The sequence below is a fragment of the Kwoniella dendrophila genome, chromosome 10 (genome assembly GCF_036810415.1).
Source record: "Kwoniella dendrophila CBS 6074 chromosome 10, complete sequence".
In the NCBI taxonomy this organism is placed as follows: Eukaryota; Fungi; Basidiomycota; class Tremellomycetes; order Tremellales; family Cryptococcaceae; genus Kwoniella; species Kwoniella dendrophila.
The window spans coordinates 273,243-288,456 of NC_089485.1; the positions used below are offsets into that span (position 1 = coordinate 273,243).

Genomic DNA, 15,214 nt, shown 5'->3' on the forward strand with positions numbered 1-15,214 from the left:
TGCAAGATTTGAGTAATCATATTGATAAATGAGAAGATTCTGATTGATAAGATGAGATAAAAATAGATATGCGAATTGTCATCATGTATGCGAATACATTCTTATTAATGATATAAAAACTCGATACACACATGGATCTCTATTTAAACCATTCACTAAGCTGTTCTCCTTGATATTCTTGCTTGTCTAAGAACACTGCATCAGACTAAACAACACAGATTTCGTGTTCGAGTGAACACCAGTATTAGCTACAAGAGAGATATCCAACTCAACAGCAATAAAACGACGATAAGGCGAAATGTCCAAACCAAAGGTATTATTCTTAACATCGTAAGCCTGAGTCTACTTCTCTCAAATTCAATTATCATACCACCACCTGTCCTGTCCTGTTCTGTTCAGAATACTGATTGCTCATCAATACATTCTAGTCCTGAAGCAGGTCAAGCAAATGTACAATTAAGTGTAATTTCAAAAATCCAAAAACTATATGGTGAAGATACGTTAGATATTTATCTAGGATCATTTGAACAATTAAGAAACAGATGTCCAAAAACCGTTACGTTTAAATCTATACAAGGAAAAGGAATGATCCAACATTTTTTGGAAAAATATGATGATAGTAGTAAGTTGAATAGTGGTGAAAATCGTGAGTTTAAATTATCTGATGACATGGCTTGACCATGTGTCGTCCAAGATAGTATACATTATATGATATTATAGAGCAGAAAGGATACGAGCTTAGTCTAATTCATCTGATACAGCCCAATTCTACAAACATCTAACAACACCAACAGGTTTATATGGATCAATTAAATTAGCCTTAAATTTTACATCAATATTTCATTCTGAAAAACCTGAAGAATACGTACAATATGCGAAAAATGTTGAATCGTTATTGATTGAGCTAGAACCTGATTTTATAATTTGTGATACAATTTTTGAATGTGGTAGAGATGCTATTTTGAAATTAGGTTTAAACAAAAAATGTATTTATTTATCACCTAATACATTTAAAGATTTGGCTCCTGCTCAACAAGGTTTAGGTGTATTTAATTGGCCAAGGTGAGTTATTGTGTTGTCTTTATTTTCTCCAGGTTTCTCCGTCCTTGGACCTAAGAATATTTTGTTTGCCAAAACCAATTTTGAAATCAAGAGATTGACTTGAATCATTTCTTTATACGCTTATAGTTCAGGATCAGGTTATCCATACCCTTTACCATGGTATTTAAAACCATTTAATATATTTGCTATAATATTTTCAATGATTTGGTTATTAAAATATGATAAAAGACATATTGAATTTAACAAATATAGAAACCAAGCAGGATTTTCTGGTAGATTACCTTTATTTCAAAAGAAAGATGAATTAGGTTCAACTTTTTTATGTGTTTCAAATGAAAAAGTTGAATATCCAGGTAAAATACCTGAATGGTTAATATGTTGTGGACCAATTTTATCATCACCAACAAAAGATAATGATAAAAATATAGAAGAAATTGATTTAGATTTATATAAATGGTTAATTAAACAACCAACTATATTAATTGTTTTAGGTACACATTATTTAATTTCAAAAGATCAAGCTAATATATTATATAAATCATTAGAAAATTTATTGAAAAAAAGATCAGATTTACAAGTTTTATGGAAATTGAAAAAATTCGGTCAATTTAATTTACCAAGTGAAGAATTATCTGAAGCAGAAAAAAACGATCAAATCAAAATTGTTGATTGGTTAAAACCTGATCCTTTAGCTATTTTAAATTCAGGTCAAATTGTTGCTTTTGTTAATCATGGTGGTTCAAATTCTTATCATGAAGGTTTAGCGTGAGTACTACTGTTTTCAAAAGAGGTGTAGTCCTTTTGTCCTTTATCCAGGAAAGAATCACTCACAACGCAGACATGGAACTTACAGTACCGGTATACCTCAAATCCTTTTACCTGCTTGGATAGATTGTTATGATTTTGCAGGAAGAGTAGGCTATTTCGGTAATGGTGTTTGGGGTAATAAATCAGCTGCGTGAGTTCAAATCTCAGTATGAATGGAAGATATGAGCTAATGGATCCTGTTTCTCTTATCTATTTATCTGATAGGCCTGAAATTTCGGAAAAAGAATTTACCAAATCTTTATTCCAAGTAGTTGGTGAAACACCTAAAGATCCAAATGTATTAAAAATCAAAGCTAGATGTAGAGAATTGGCTGATATCGTTACCGAAAATGGTACAAGGGAAGGAAGTACCGTTGCGGCAGAGAGAATATGGCAGGAATTGCAGGCTTCTCTCGCTAAAAATAAATAGCTTACTACACCTGTATATAGGTTCATGTGTGGGATTGACGGAATATAGATTTATAGATTTTCTTGTTTTGAATGATGGAAACAGCCGAGCTCACAATATGTAGAACAATATGCATATATTTCTTGCTTAACATAACGATTACAATTTAAATGCTTCCTTATCTATACTTCTAATTGACAATTTCCCACTCAAGTCTTTTACCAATCCAAAAAGGTAATACTTCTACACCTTCACCTTTTATTGTACCTTTTACAATTGCTTTATCTTCTTCATCTTTTGTTGTTGTTGTTGTTGGTTTTGAAGTTCTTCTTAATTTTAATTCTTTACCTTTTTCAGCAGGGATTTTATAGAAATTTCTTCCGTTATCTGAAACGAATTTCTGTAAATTATTTAAAGCATCAAAAGAGTCTAATAAAGTAGCTACTAAAGGAATTAAAATTGGTGAAGTATATACACCTGCTGCACAAGCTGAAACGTTTTTTTCATCTTGAGATAAATTTGGTGTTTTGGAAGATAATGGATGTGGAGCAGAATCTGAACCTAAGAAAAATTTAGGATTACCAGATTTTATAACTTTTTGAAGTGCAAAACGATCTTTTGGTTCTTTTGCTAATGGTTTACAAAAATGATGTGGTTGTCCTGCAACTTCATCTATAGTTAAACTTAAATGATGTGCTGTAATTGAACATCCTACATTTGAAGGTAAACTTAATACAGTTTCAACTGCATTAGATGTAGTAGCGTGTTCTAAAACAATTCTCAAATTTGGGAAATCTCCAGCTAATTTCTTGAGATGTTCAAGGAAATGCACTTCAGCGTTCAAGATTGAGATGTTCTATGAAATAGGGACAGCACTGCAAATCAGTATAGATTCATACTCATGATTCTAGTCAGACTTTTGTACTCACCTTCTCAGCATCACTTGGCACTTCTCCGTGTAGGTTCAGCACCATACCTTCTTCTTCCATGGCTTTGAATACGGGATAATATACTCCATAATCTTCGATACCCGAGTTAGAATTCGTTGTTACACCTCGAGGGTATGATTTGACACCTGTCGAGGACATGATCATTAACCTTTGAGCATGCAATCCAGCGCTCGGACCATCTGCAACCTCTACTGTAGCTTTCCTTCCTATGAAGCTGTCCACCTTTGCTTCCTCCTCGTATCCACTCTCATCCCGTTTTATAGTCTTCCTAACTCACACCCCCCACTTTATTTGCGACGGAAAAACGTACCACTTATACCAGCTTTCGAAGCTTTTCTAATTTCCTCAGGAGTGACCTCAGGATGAAGATACAAAGTCATAAGCCATTGAACTGATGGATCTAATCTTTCCAACTCGGCTTTATAGGCTATGACTGCGTCGGTGGAGGTGAGTGGGGGTACAAGGTTGGGCTGTACAGTATATAGGAGAATCAGCTTATTATTTAACAGGTCAAGGTTAGAGAGCAATTGTATGAATTGGATTCTTACCATAACATAAGCGGTTCTTACACCACCTTTGGCTACTTGTGGAGTGACCAACTCGCACATTTTTCCTTGACGAACATGGACATGGAAGCTGGAGAGAAAGGGAATAGGTTGCTTAGCTAAATGGATATTATACTACTTGATATGTTTTCGCTTACTCCGCTGGTGCAGGTAAAATGATCTCTTCAGACATTTTAAGAGTATTCTTCCCTTTGTATTATCTATGTGATCTTTTCTCTCAAAGAACAATTTGAGGTAGCGATATATAAATCTCTATTGTCAAGTCATGGAGAAAAAGTTGGGAAAATGGAAAAGCGACTGATTAGCGGAAGGCGGAGATCGCCGATGCAATCGAATCTTATAACTAAGTGGCTTAGATAACAACAATGAGAAAGGGCCACATGCATAGACAATTGGCTATTCTCAGCTATATGCATACCTTGTATTACTCAGATATCGATAGTATACGAGAGAGAATGCGTGTTGTACCAGGATAATCAAAAACAGTTGCCTTTTTTGCATCACTCCTCAATTATCCCTTCCCTCCCGAAGGAAGGTGCTTTAACGACTTTGTATTTCCTTGAACCCTCATCTGACATTTTTCGCTCGTGTGTGATCTTGCTTTCATCGCTATATCTCCTCTTGCACCATGTTGGGTTGTCTACTTTGTCTGGATGAGACCTTCTCACGCCAGCCTTGATGATCAACGTATCCACCGGGTTCATAAAACTAAGATCTGATGACCTACGTCTTGAAGATCCTCTTCGACTTTTGGCTTGAACATCTTCGACTGAAAACTCTTCTTCATCATCATCACTATCAAATGCATCAACGTATTTGTGACCATTGTGTTTTTGGTCGTCGAAAGTTCCCTGATCATCGGATGATCTTCCACTAATCGACATCTTTCCCGTGCTACCGAGTGATAGGTTAGAACTTGTGGTTTGGGAGGAACTCATTTCGGTTTGTTGGTTGAGGATTGGGGTGTTAGAGGTATGAAGACTAGTGGTATTCAAACTCTATAAATCAGATCAGTCAGCATTTACCATAACGCGAAAAGCTTTTATACAGTGAATTCCAGAATCACTGTGAGTCATTCCTTCGGACTAGCTGTAGTAGCTCATAAAGGGTCAAAACTTGAAAGTCCGATGGGAAAGGCAGGAATTATCCAAATACAATATACTTCCTCGTGAAAATTACTCACCTTTGACACGTTTATATCCAGCACAATACAAATTCAGCGGATGGGAATTGGTGATCGATATTTAAAAGTAGCGAAAGACATTGAAAGGTTGTTTACTGTGGTAACCAGTGAGAACAACCACAAGATGTCATGCTGCATATCGCAACGTCATTCTGATTTGCCAAGGCTTCAAAACTCAGTTTTTCCCGTTAGAAGTAAACTCAGCACATAATTGATCGGACAATTTTCATGAGTTTTCATGGTGTTTTTAGTAATCTAGTATATACAGGCGGTGTAGGTTGTTCTAGTAATGAAGATTTCGCAGTCAGCTCAAGTATACAAGTGAGCAAAGCAGATCAACGAGTGAACGATACTTACCTGGAGGCGGAGGTATTGTGCCTGTACTAACACCCAACCTAACCCTCTTTGACTCCATGAACCATTTCCCATAGTTTTTTCTTTCTTCCCTCCATACTTTATGTTCCGGTCTATCGCAAATCGAGACTTCCTCTATTTTCATTCGAGGGTGAGCTACATTGTAAGCAGACTACATTGCAACACGAAAACTTGATTGACTTGCCTGGTTCAACACATCCAAAAGAGCAACAATTCTCTGGTTTCCTAGCTCGCCATATCAATCTTCCACCAGTTTCCGAATCGTAAATGGCATTTCCATGATATAGATAATTGATGAATATATCCCCTTTCAATTCCTGAGGCAATCCAAGGAAATGCGTCTGTACCAATATATCAGCTTAAAGTGAAATTGACAGATACGTTATCCTTCGTGTATGTGGACTCACTTGTCTCTTGTCTTCCTGCCAATGAGCATACAACCATTCATAAGCACCCTTTATGCTATTTTGCCCATCATGACCTGTAAATCCCTTCATTGGTTCTAACCTTTCTCTCCATACGTTATTGATTTTGATTAAATATCGACGCCATTTTCTCTTATTCGTTGACTTTGGAACAGGATCAGCCATATAATAATTCAATACTGATTCTGGAAACCATATTCCGAAATCTTTGGGTTTGGAACCCGAAATGATTGATATTGGTCTTTCGATACCTTCCAAGGTGAGAGATGGCTGATTAGGAAGAGTCAAAGCTCTTGTCGAAAAGGCTTTGACGAGATCAGGTGATAAGGTTTTTGGAGCTTCTTCACCTTTTTGAGGAGCGAATGATTCTGGTAAGGTTAATATACCTGCTGGTGTAGATAATTTAGGTTCATTTCCATGTGCTAAACCATCAAATGCTAATATATTGATTGAAGGATCCCTTACAACGAAAGAAGAGTAATCACCTTCACCTAAGAAAGGGTAAACAAAGCGGTTCTTCCTTGAATATCCTTTTTCGATGCTGTGCGTGGGGAGCAAGCAACTACTTACCAATAGATGTGGAATAATTCGTTAAACCTCCTTCATCCCAATTCTTGAAACTCGTGAAATCTGGATAACCAAGTATTTTTTGCTCTGTTTCTGCGGAATTCCTGAAAAGCGTCATGTGTCCTCTCATAAATACTAATCTAATTCCACCATTATCATTTGGCTCAGTAGGCATGATCACGTCGTACGGGGTTTCTAAAAGATCATACGGGACTATCGATATTAAAATGTTATCAGCTCAGATCCAGTGAAAACAAAGGGGAGAAACAATGAGATTCAATTACAAGGATTGAACACAATCACTCACACGTCTGCGAGAAGCTATACAACGATCGGGATCAGAGTAAGTATCCCTGAAACCAAGCTTAACGTATCTGCTTAACTCACTCTCCTAGCATTGTGTCAAAATCCGTATAACCCCAATACGCAGTTTCTGATCTGATAAAATCTTTGAACACCCATCCACGCAAGACTGGATAATGAGCTTGTGGACTCTGATAAATTAAAAAATAGTGAGTCTCCATGAACTGTTTAGACGATTTTTAAGTGGTTTCACATACCGGTACATGCCCAAAAGAAATCATATCCTGATGCAAGATCTTCTTCTGATTCCGCGTACAGCCTCCCCATTTCTGACAAAAATAATCCGCATGATATCCCCAAACTGTTTAATTGGTTTATGATTCAGTTGGATATTCGTTAATTCCTGCTAGAGAAAGATCTCACATTTATCCTCAGACAAGCAGATATGCTATATAGAAACGTAAATGAGTTTGAGATAAACCAAGCAATGAAGCTGACTATCCCGAAAGAAGACGTGCATAATGATGTACGTACTCGAATATTGTTGATTCCTTTTGTCCACCGACTGAGATCAGAACATCCACCTCTTTGAATTATAAGTAAATCCAATGTATGTTCTTGGCGCCCTACACTCTTTAAGAAATACGGTATCGTGTTTGGACCTATTTCTTTACCATTATGTATGCCTATCAACGTTATGAGCGGTAGATCATCTTGAAAAGGTAATGAACCTTTTGAGCGAGGTTGATACGAAGAGTAATTCTGATGAATTATGTATACCAGGCCAATCACCGAAAATACAGATGTTAGTCGTATCAAGCGTCGTTTGAGGGTGTATTTCATCCTTGATGGGCTATCCAACTTGTACAGTATTGCCCCATTGACGTGATTGGAGTTCAATATTCTGATCTACAAAAGCTTTAAATCGTTTCAACGATAAGTTTAACTGGATTGTTTTACGCGTAACGCATAAATAACCATATGCATTCCTGTCATGTTTGCTGAGAATCTCGTAATCTCCCACTCTCCCACAATAAGATTATACTGTTTCGGCTTGATTCCGAAGGTTAGTACTCAGGAACGGTCACCAACGATAATTCCGACTTTCAGTTTCAATCCTAGTAGCTTACCTTCATCCTAAGTGTCACCTTAAAGCGTCTTTCCAGGATAGCATAAAAAACAGTTGGCGTGAGTGATCTTATAGCCAGTCGGAGGCTGCACTACGGTAAGCGGAGGTTGTGTCGGGAGACCAAGCGAAGAACGAGGGGAAATTCTCAACCAGTCACCGATAGTTGTTTTGAGAGTGTGCGATAAGAAGCGGTTCAATCCTAACCGTTATGAGAGATCCCTCGCTATTTCAAAGGCTGGGTATATATATAACGATAGCTCCTTTAACCAGAAGACTGATTTTTAAGTGGAACATGAAATTCAACGGTCCGAGTTGCGGATCAATGATTAAGCTGGTTGCAAACAAAAGGGCGTTTCGCATGGACTTTGAATGTTCATATGGCGAGCTCGGCTTAGCATAGGTATAAAAGGCAATGTGAGAATCAACCTCACTTACACAGGAGAAACAGTTCATATCAACTCGGAATTTATTGTTGAATAGTATCTCTTGTACCACTGCCTAAAATGTCTTACGATCCAAGAGACAACATCGAGCTCACAGAATCCGATTCAATTCGGGAGGATGCTGAACTCGATAAAGAATACAATGAAATTCAAGAGGAGTATACAAGTTCTCTTCCTGCAATCAAAGCTTTCCGATCAAGTGCACAGCCATCATCAACGATTCCAAGTCGCAGATCCTCTTCACCTGCTGATAAGGTAGAAGAAGAGTCGGGGGCGAAAATCCGCCAAAGGGGTAGGTACTCGTACTTGAAACATGATTGAAATGATACACGCCTGTAGCTGATGAGACTCGTTTCCATCATTTTGTAGATGCCGCCAACAGTGCTAGCTACCGACAAAGGCAAGCTGCATACAATGCCAAACTCAATGAGACATTGACCAAATCTCTATCAGCCATGCACACTATTGGGAGTGAATTGTCAAGTATCAAGCAAGATTATGACACTTTAAATGCATATAAAGATAGCAACATAAACATTTACCTACGATACATGTCCGAGGACAGTCAAAGATCTACACAGATGTTTGAAAGATCTTCATCAATTCAAGCTTTGCAAACAGAAGCAGTAACGGAAGTCATCCCTGACTTCATAAAGGAAAAAAGGGCTAAGCGTCGTAACCTAGTGTCTCGTAACACAGTAAGTATCAGTATATCAATAGCTACGCATCATGCTTAACAGGTGATGTGATAGCTGACGATTGAATCGTTTATTGCTAGAACGAGGACGACTTGCTGAGTGGTGTCAGTGTAAATGATTCTGTAGCTATAAACCGCGCTCGAGGTGAGCATACAGTACCGCACTGTTTTTCTTGTCAGAAAATTTACTCAGGTTTCGCTGATTGTCAGTTTTTTTTTCTGTTTTACGCGACAATGGTACATAGACAGAATTTGGCACAGAAAGAAAGGACAAGAACAAAGGGAGGCTCTGGCTCAACTTGAACAAGAAGTTATAACTTGTTACAGCACTGCCACGTCTTACAGAAGTCAAGTAGAGCTATTTAGAGAATTGTGTAATACTCTCCGATTAGCCACTGGTCTGCCTACCGTCACTTACGCGGACCTTCCCTCTATACATGATTATTAAGTTAGCATGTCATCTGAAAGTATGACCATGCATGCGTTGTTCACACATCTTGCCCATACTCTCGTGATACACAGATAACACCTTCCATGATTGCCCAAGCTTTAATTCAGCTAAACGCTGTTGCCCGCCAAAGCTCATGATTTGCTGTACGAATTTAATGGCTTATATGATGACCTTCAAGGACATTAGGCATGTTGGTATCGGAAAGCTGATTGACCCTATTAAGATCACAAGGTCAATTTGTTTTTCTGAAATGTTGCTTTATATAATGTAACAAGCACAACTCACGCTGAACATGGCGTTCAAGATATAATTAGCTTGTACTATAGCTTCTTGAACGGATTGATGAATAGCTTGTTCATCGCCTTTATCTTTACCTGTTCCTTGTCGTTTTCTTTCCTCTTGTTCATCATCATCAATTAATTTTGCCCAATAACCTTTATCTAATTCGTTAAAATCCCATTTTCTTTCTTTACCACCATTCATCAATAAATATTGTTCTTCGAAATTAATCCAATAAGACCATTCACAAAATAAACCATCTTGTTCAAAATCTGTATTATCAATTAAATGTTTAAGTGAACCATCTAATATATGTGGTAAACAATTTGCACCTTGAACACCTCTTAAAAGAGTATACCAATCTGAAGGATACGAATCTAAACTCGTATTAAATCTAAACTTTTCAGGATTGTTTGATCTGAGTTCTTTTTCATTAGGAGTTAAATGGAAATCTTTTAACATATATTCTTCAATTACTTCTTTAGGTACATCATGGGCTCTTTTAACCCAATTAATCTATAAAAATCAAGTAAATGGTCAAAATACGTGGTTTGCGGCAATATTGACGTGAATTACTATCCAAAGAGAACTTACAGAATTGAGATTGGTCACCATTACTTTGCGTTGTTCAGGAGTAAGTCCAAGTAAAAAACGAACAATGGCAACACCAAGACCTTCTGGATAAGAGTCAAAATGGTTATAAGTACCAATCCGTTTGCCAGAAATGATGAATCCAAGCAATCCTCTTGTTCCCATTTTACAGTGGTTATTGATGTATATTTATTGTAAGATTGGGAGAAAGTTATATTGATCTGAATTTGTTCAAAAGAATTGGAAAGAAGGTGAATAATTGAAAAGGTAGACGACATAGGGGGTTAGCTACTGGTAATTGGTTGATTTATTCCCACCAGTTTCCTGCTGATATTTCTTTTTATTATGCTGTTTACTGTTGATGGTAGTTTGCTGTTTGAGTTTGATAATTGATGGTGGACACCCATATACGGAAATAAAGTTTGATCTGTCTTATTGATGGGATGGAGCGCATTGACCCACAAAGGATGATCATAGTTATGAATACAAGTTAGCTTAGCGTAACCGAGTCAAAGCGCTACGTCGAAAGGAGGGGTACGTGTGATGGTGCGAACCTTTAGTTCATGTGACATTGATCTCACTGATTGTACAATTTCTTTTTATAATAATGCATATATGTGTCATGTGAATTAATGTGATTTCTATTCGTATGCTAATATCAATATCAATGCAAAATGTTTTCTCTTCTATTTCTTTTCTATTACACTCCTTTTCGGAAAGAACATGATATACAATCAACTTTGAAAGCTATTTGACATTATTTCATAGTTCTTTTTTTTTTTTACGTCTCATAAGCCCGATACCAGGCATACGATGACACCATGGTTTTTTTTTCCTTTATTGTGTTTTTTTTATTATAGTTTATTCCGACTTGCCTTGTGCTGTTGTGGCATTTGAGGACTATATCTAGTTACCACTATTGTCTGCACAACTGAAAGAACTGTATACAGGATAAGCAGGTCAGCTCAATGGCAATTGAAGATGGTTCAAAGTGTCTGAAGTGACTCACCCTCCAACGGTTCCACTCTTGAAGTTATCGTTGATAACGACAACAGCAGCGTATGTACCAGCTACCAATAAGAAACAACCAATAATGAAGAAACAGATGTTCATAACCATTAAAAGCTTCCATTTCATTGATCCTCTTTCTGGAGATCTCCAGTTGTCCCACATCCACATGTAAGCTTCCATTTGAATACAAATAAGAGTACCGAGAAGGGCACCGATCAATGAAAGTAAATCGTTGAAGAATGGAATGGCTTCGGCGATGATAAATCCGATACCACATGTAAGACCAACGATAGCGTACCATACAATGTAATGGACAGGTGTGTTCTTTGATAAATGTCTTGATTTTCTAAGAACTCTAACGAAAACGTATTTGGCAGCTGTATGAGCATACAATGTACCACCAACGATAAGACCGGGTAAAGCTAAACCATAAGTAACTTTCTTGACGGTGAAACCGGCTGAACCAAGTGCTGGTGAAGCGATGTATTGACCGACAAAGTGGTAGGTAACACAACCGACGATCTGAGCAAGAAAATCTGATCAGTAAGGCTGATACACTGGGTTATAGGCTAGAATAGTAACTCACAAGGTAGATAGCAGTGATGATGGTTTGAGCAGCAACCACTGATTTGGAGTATTGAGCAGGATCTCTCATTTCACCAACAATGTTGAAGAAGTTAGGGGTACCAGCGTAAGCGAAGACGACAATTGATACAGCGTTGATGGCATCAACAAAAGATGGGGTGGCAGCAACTTGAGTGATGATTTCAAAATCACCAGGTGGGGCTAAACTTGGTCTGTCGGTTAAACCAGCAGCAATCATCAAGGTAATGACTGCTGAAAGAATACTGACTAAACCGACCCAACCTAACCAAGAGATCTTTCCTAGTGTTTGGATGGAAGCGAAGACTGCTACGATAACAGCACCAACGACTACCCATACTACGGTACAAGCGGCATGTTCGGTTATAGTGTTGAAAGCGACTGAAATTGATAAGAAAGAGGCACCAGCGATAGCTACTACTTCGAGCTGTTGATAAAATTGAGTAGATGTCAGCATCAGAACAATTAGAAGGCACAACACCTCATCCTAGAACTTACCCAGAATGCGAATCCAATAATTTCTCGACCAATAGGTCCGAACATGATATGAGCAGCACTATATTGACATGTCAATTGAATAGATCATGATGTACTACGTGGAGAATAAGCTTACTCGGCAATAGTGTAAACTTCTGGGTGATTGATTTTGAAGTAACCAACAACCAAATCAGACCCTACAGGAGTGGTATATTTAGTAGGAACACCACGAGTATAGCCAGACAAGTACCAACTCACATGTGATTATAACAGCAAGAACGATGATGACAATGATACCTGGAATGAAACCTAAAGTATCTAACACAGCAGGCTATACTGTAAATTAGCGACAGTCTGAACATATTATTCAATCTAGTTGACTTACAAGACCCAAAACACCTAAACCAATTTGGGTTTTAAGTTCTAATACGGATGCTCTGACCCTATTATCGTTATTTATTTAATTAGTTACAAAACTCAACATTAACCATAACCGGTCATCAACTTACCATCCTAAATTTCTATAATTTGGACCATCTTCATCTATAGTACCCCACACTGCATCATGAATTTTACCATCCTTTGGTATAGCATTGCCATTTTCAATGTCTACAGGATGAGTAATTTCAGTTTGACCTGGATGTTCTTGCGACAGTTTGTCTAATTTTCTATCGTTTAAAGGGTATGATTGAGTAGTTGATGATTCTATATCTGTTGAATGTGATGTTGTTCCACTGTATGGTTGTTCCATATTATTCTAATGATTCTAGCTATATGTAATTACTTAAGGTATTCAATGATTAAATATTAACAATTGAGAATAAGAAAATGTGGGGAAAGAAAAAGGAGAAATGATCCGCAAACGAATATTAGGTATTTAAAGGAAGAGGAATGATACTAGAGCAAGATAATTGGTACCGAAAGAAAGTTATGCTGAGTCAGTCCTCTTTTCCAGTAGTAACAATCTTTCTTTTTTCTCTATCTTAGGATTTGACCGTTGACCGGATTGAAAAAGAACGACGAAAGCTGTAGGCTTTAAACCAATGATGATCTATCAAAGGTATATTCTAAAGTGATTCATCCTGAATAAAATGGAGACTCCAAACGGCAGTGCCGAATGAAGAATGATCATGTTGAAGCATCGAAAAAATTCATGAAGGATGAGCAATGATGAAAATTTTCATTTACAATACGAGTACAGTATGAGATGAAAGGTGAAACTGAGGCTTTTCACCAAAAATCTCACTGTAGACATAAGGTAGATTTATCCAAGTCCAAGACACGCGGTACCTTTTTAAAAAGATTAAGCGAGCCTAGGTTTAAAACGAAATCATAAATTTCCCAAATGAAGTTAGATCGTTTTACATCTTTAGATTCTGCTTCTTAACGAGGTTTTGTCGATATGCCCCGCGAAGGGAGTTAGTGATATTGTAAAGGGCAGATCTGGGGCATCATCATACATCAATGGAGATGAACTGTCTTCTTATGCTATATGCAATTTACAAGAGTATCAAATATAATGCCATCTCTGACAAGGCTTTACTGACGTCTGGAAAGGATCTACAAGCAAAAAAAACGGTGATTTTCTGTGCGAAAAATGATCGGCGTCGACCAAGAAATTATACGATCAAAACAATCAAAACATGATAAAAACGACTCAATATACATATTTTCCTTGTCCACGTGGACGGTATTGGCAGACACGTGCAATCGGTTTTGTTGGCCTATTTCCGTTACCGCTTCGTCACTAAATGATGCTAGTGCGGCATTGCCGCATATGATTTTGATCGATTTTGTACTGTATAGCTAGCCAAGCTAATCCAAGGTATATAACCATGTCGGAATAACGATAGAGGAGCGCTTGTAACTTTGATCTTTCCTTCTTCTCCTGAAATTCATAAATTGGATTTCCCTCAAACCGGCTTGTAATTGACCGAGGTCACTGAACAGTTTATGATGAAACAACAGATCTCCGCTTGAAAGTGTAGCCAAAAGCACCGTACCCTCTTTTCCAATCATCTATCTTATGAGTCGTACACTACTACTCATTGACGATATCAAACACGATGGAGGTATCCAACTTTCATTGCCTTTTGTCCGATATGAAGGGTTTTCTAAGTCGAATGAACCAAATAGAGGCAATGAAAAAATAGATTACTACCCCCTGTTGAACGTTCCTGGAGGTAGGAAAAGGGGAAGAAATTCTATCCGGAGATCCATCATTCATCGAGTCAAATTACTATAATAGATCTTACTTTTGGTTCGCATCAAGGTCACAAAAGAACCGACTCGAAGCTGATGCAGTTGTGCAAGGATACTTTACATCAGACACATATCCAAAATCTAGATACCCAAATAGAGTCATCCTCGTCACCCATGAACGGCTATCACATTACTGGTGCCACATATACATCCAATCGCAAGCTAGCATATCGATTGAGATGAAACATTGAAATTGAAATGGGCAGTCGAAGTTGGCTTATGAGTAGAAGGGTTCTACAACCTCAAACATGTATGTAATTGACGAAATTTAACATGGGTGATCACAAGTGTTTTACTGCGTTTGACACTTACCATCATGATTACACTCAATCACTGCCACCATGTGGCCAAATGTCATGGTAAACGGTATAAACCTTGTGGTCACCTACAACTGTACGGAAAATGTTTGTTCATAGGTTTTGACTGAGTCATATTGCGCTGCGAGATTCCATTTTCCCCAACTTTGCATTAAACAATTAACAACGCAAATCGACTTCTTCAAGCTCAACTTCCAAAACCTAGAAAGCCAAATCGCAAGAACAATTCTCTTGTAGCTATAGATTATATACATCACCAATTTACCGAACCAGAACCATCACACAGGTAGAAAACGGAAATAACCCG

General features: G+C 37.6%; 7 protein-coding genes across 7 annotated transcripts; 2 read left to right on the forward strand and 5 right to left on the reverse strand.

Moving 5' to 3' along the window:
- Positions 1-298: 298 nt before the first annotated feature.
- L201_007077 (uncharacterized protein) lies at positions 299-2,299 on the forward strand (the record flags this gene model as incomplete). Its single annotated transcript, XM_066222788.1, has 6 exons — positions 299-330; positions 429-646; positions 762-1,062; positions 1,189-1,827; positions 1,916-2,020; positions 2,095-2,299. 6 exons carry the CDS (start codon positions 299-301, stop codon positions 2,297-2,299), a joined length of 1,500 nt encoding a protein of 499 aa, XP_066078885.1.
- A 169-nt stretch (positions 2,300-2,468) lies between these two features.
- Positions 2,469-3,966, reverse strand: L201_007078 (dihydroorotase, homodimeric type; the record flags this gene model as incomplete). Its single annotated transcript, XM_066222789.1, has 5 exons — positions 2,469-3,134; positions 3,208-3,353; positions 3,539-3,698; positions 3,777-3,864; positions 3,932-3,966. 5 exons carry the CDS (start codon positions 3,964-3,966, stop codon positions 2,469-2,471), a joined length of 1,095 nt encoding a protein of 364 aa, XP_066078886.1.
- Positions 3,967-4,294: 328 nt separating this feature from the next.
- Positions 4,295-4,678, reverse strand: L201_007079 (uncharacterized protein; the record flags this gene model as incomplete). The annotated part of the gene is made up of 1 exon (XM_066222790.1): positions 4,295-4,678. One exon carries the CDS (start codon positions 4,676-4,678, stop codon positions 4,295-4,297), a length of 384 nt encoding a protein of 127 aa, XP_066078887.1.
- Positions 4,679-5,213: 535 nt separating this feature from the next.
- Positions 5,214-7,490, reverse strand: L201_007080 (uncharacterized protein; the record flags this gene model as incomplete). The annotated part of the gene is made up of 10 exons (XM_066222791.1): positions 5,214-5,260; positions 5,335-5,466; positions 5,537-5,693; positions 5,760-6,268; positions 6,348-6,557; positions 6,652-6,665; positions 6,732-6,838; positions 6,905-7,008; positions 7,071-7,095; positions 7,182-7,490. 10 exons carry the CDS (start codon positions 7,488-7,490, stop codon positions 5,214-5,216), a joined length of 1,614 nt encoding a protein of 537 aa, XP_066078888.1.
- Positions 7,491-8,279: 789 nt separating this feature from the next.
- L201_007081 (uncharacterized protein) lies at positions 8,280-9,364 on the forward strand (the record flags this gene model as incomplete). The annotated part of the gene is made up of 4 exons (XM_066222792.1): positions 8,280-8,511; positions 8,589-8,917; positions 8,998-9,061; positions 9,162-9,364. 4 exons carry the CDS (start codon positions 8,280-8,282, stop codon positions 9,362-9,364), a joined length of 828 nt encoding a protein of 275 aa, XP_066078889.1.
- A 185-nt stretch (positions 9,365-9,549) lies between these two features.
- On the reverse strand, positions 9,550-10,402 carry L201_007082 (uncharacterized protein; the record flags this gene model as incomplete). Its single annotated transcript, XM_066222793.1, has 3 exons — positions 9,550-9,582; positions 9,653-10,162; positions 10,241-10,402. The coding sequence occupies 3 exons, from the start codon at positions 10,400-10,402 to the stop codon at positions 9,550-9,552; spliced, it is 705 nt and encodes a 234-aa protein (XP_066078890.1).
- Positions 10,403-11,143: 741 nt separating this feature from the next.
- Positions 11,144-13,079, reverse strand: L201_007083 (uncharacterized protein; the record flags this gene model as incomplete). Its single annotated transcript, XM_066222794.1, has 8 exons — positions 11,144-11,177; positions 11,247-11,770; positions 11,835-12,278; positions 12,350-12,407; positions 12,465-12,525; positions 12,587-12,659; positions 12,714-12,771; positions 12,838-13,079. 8 exons carry the CDS (start codon positions 13,077-13,079, stop codon positions 11,144-11,146), a joined length of 1,494 nt encoding a protein of 497 aa, XP_066078891.1.
- Between the last annotated feature and the right edge of the window lie 2,135 nt (positions 13,080-15,214).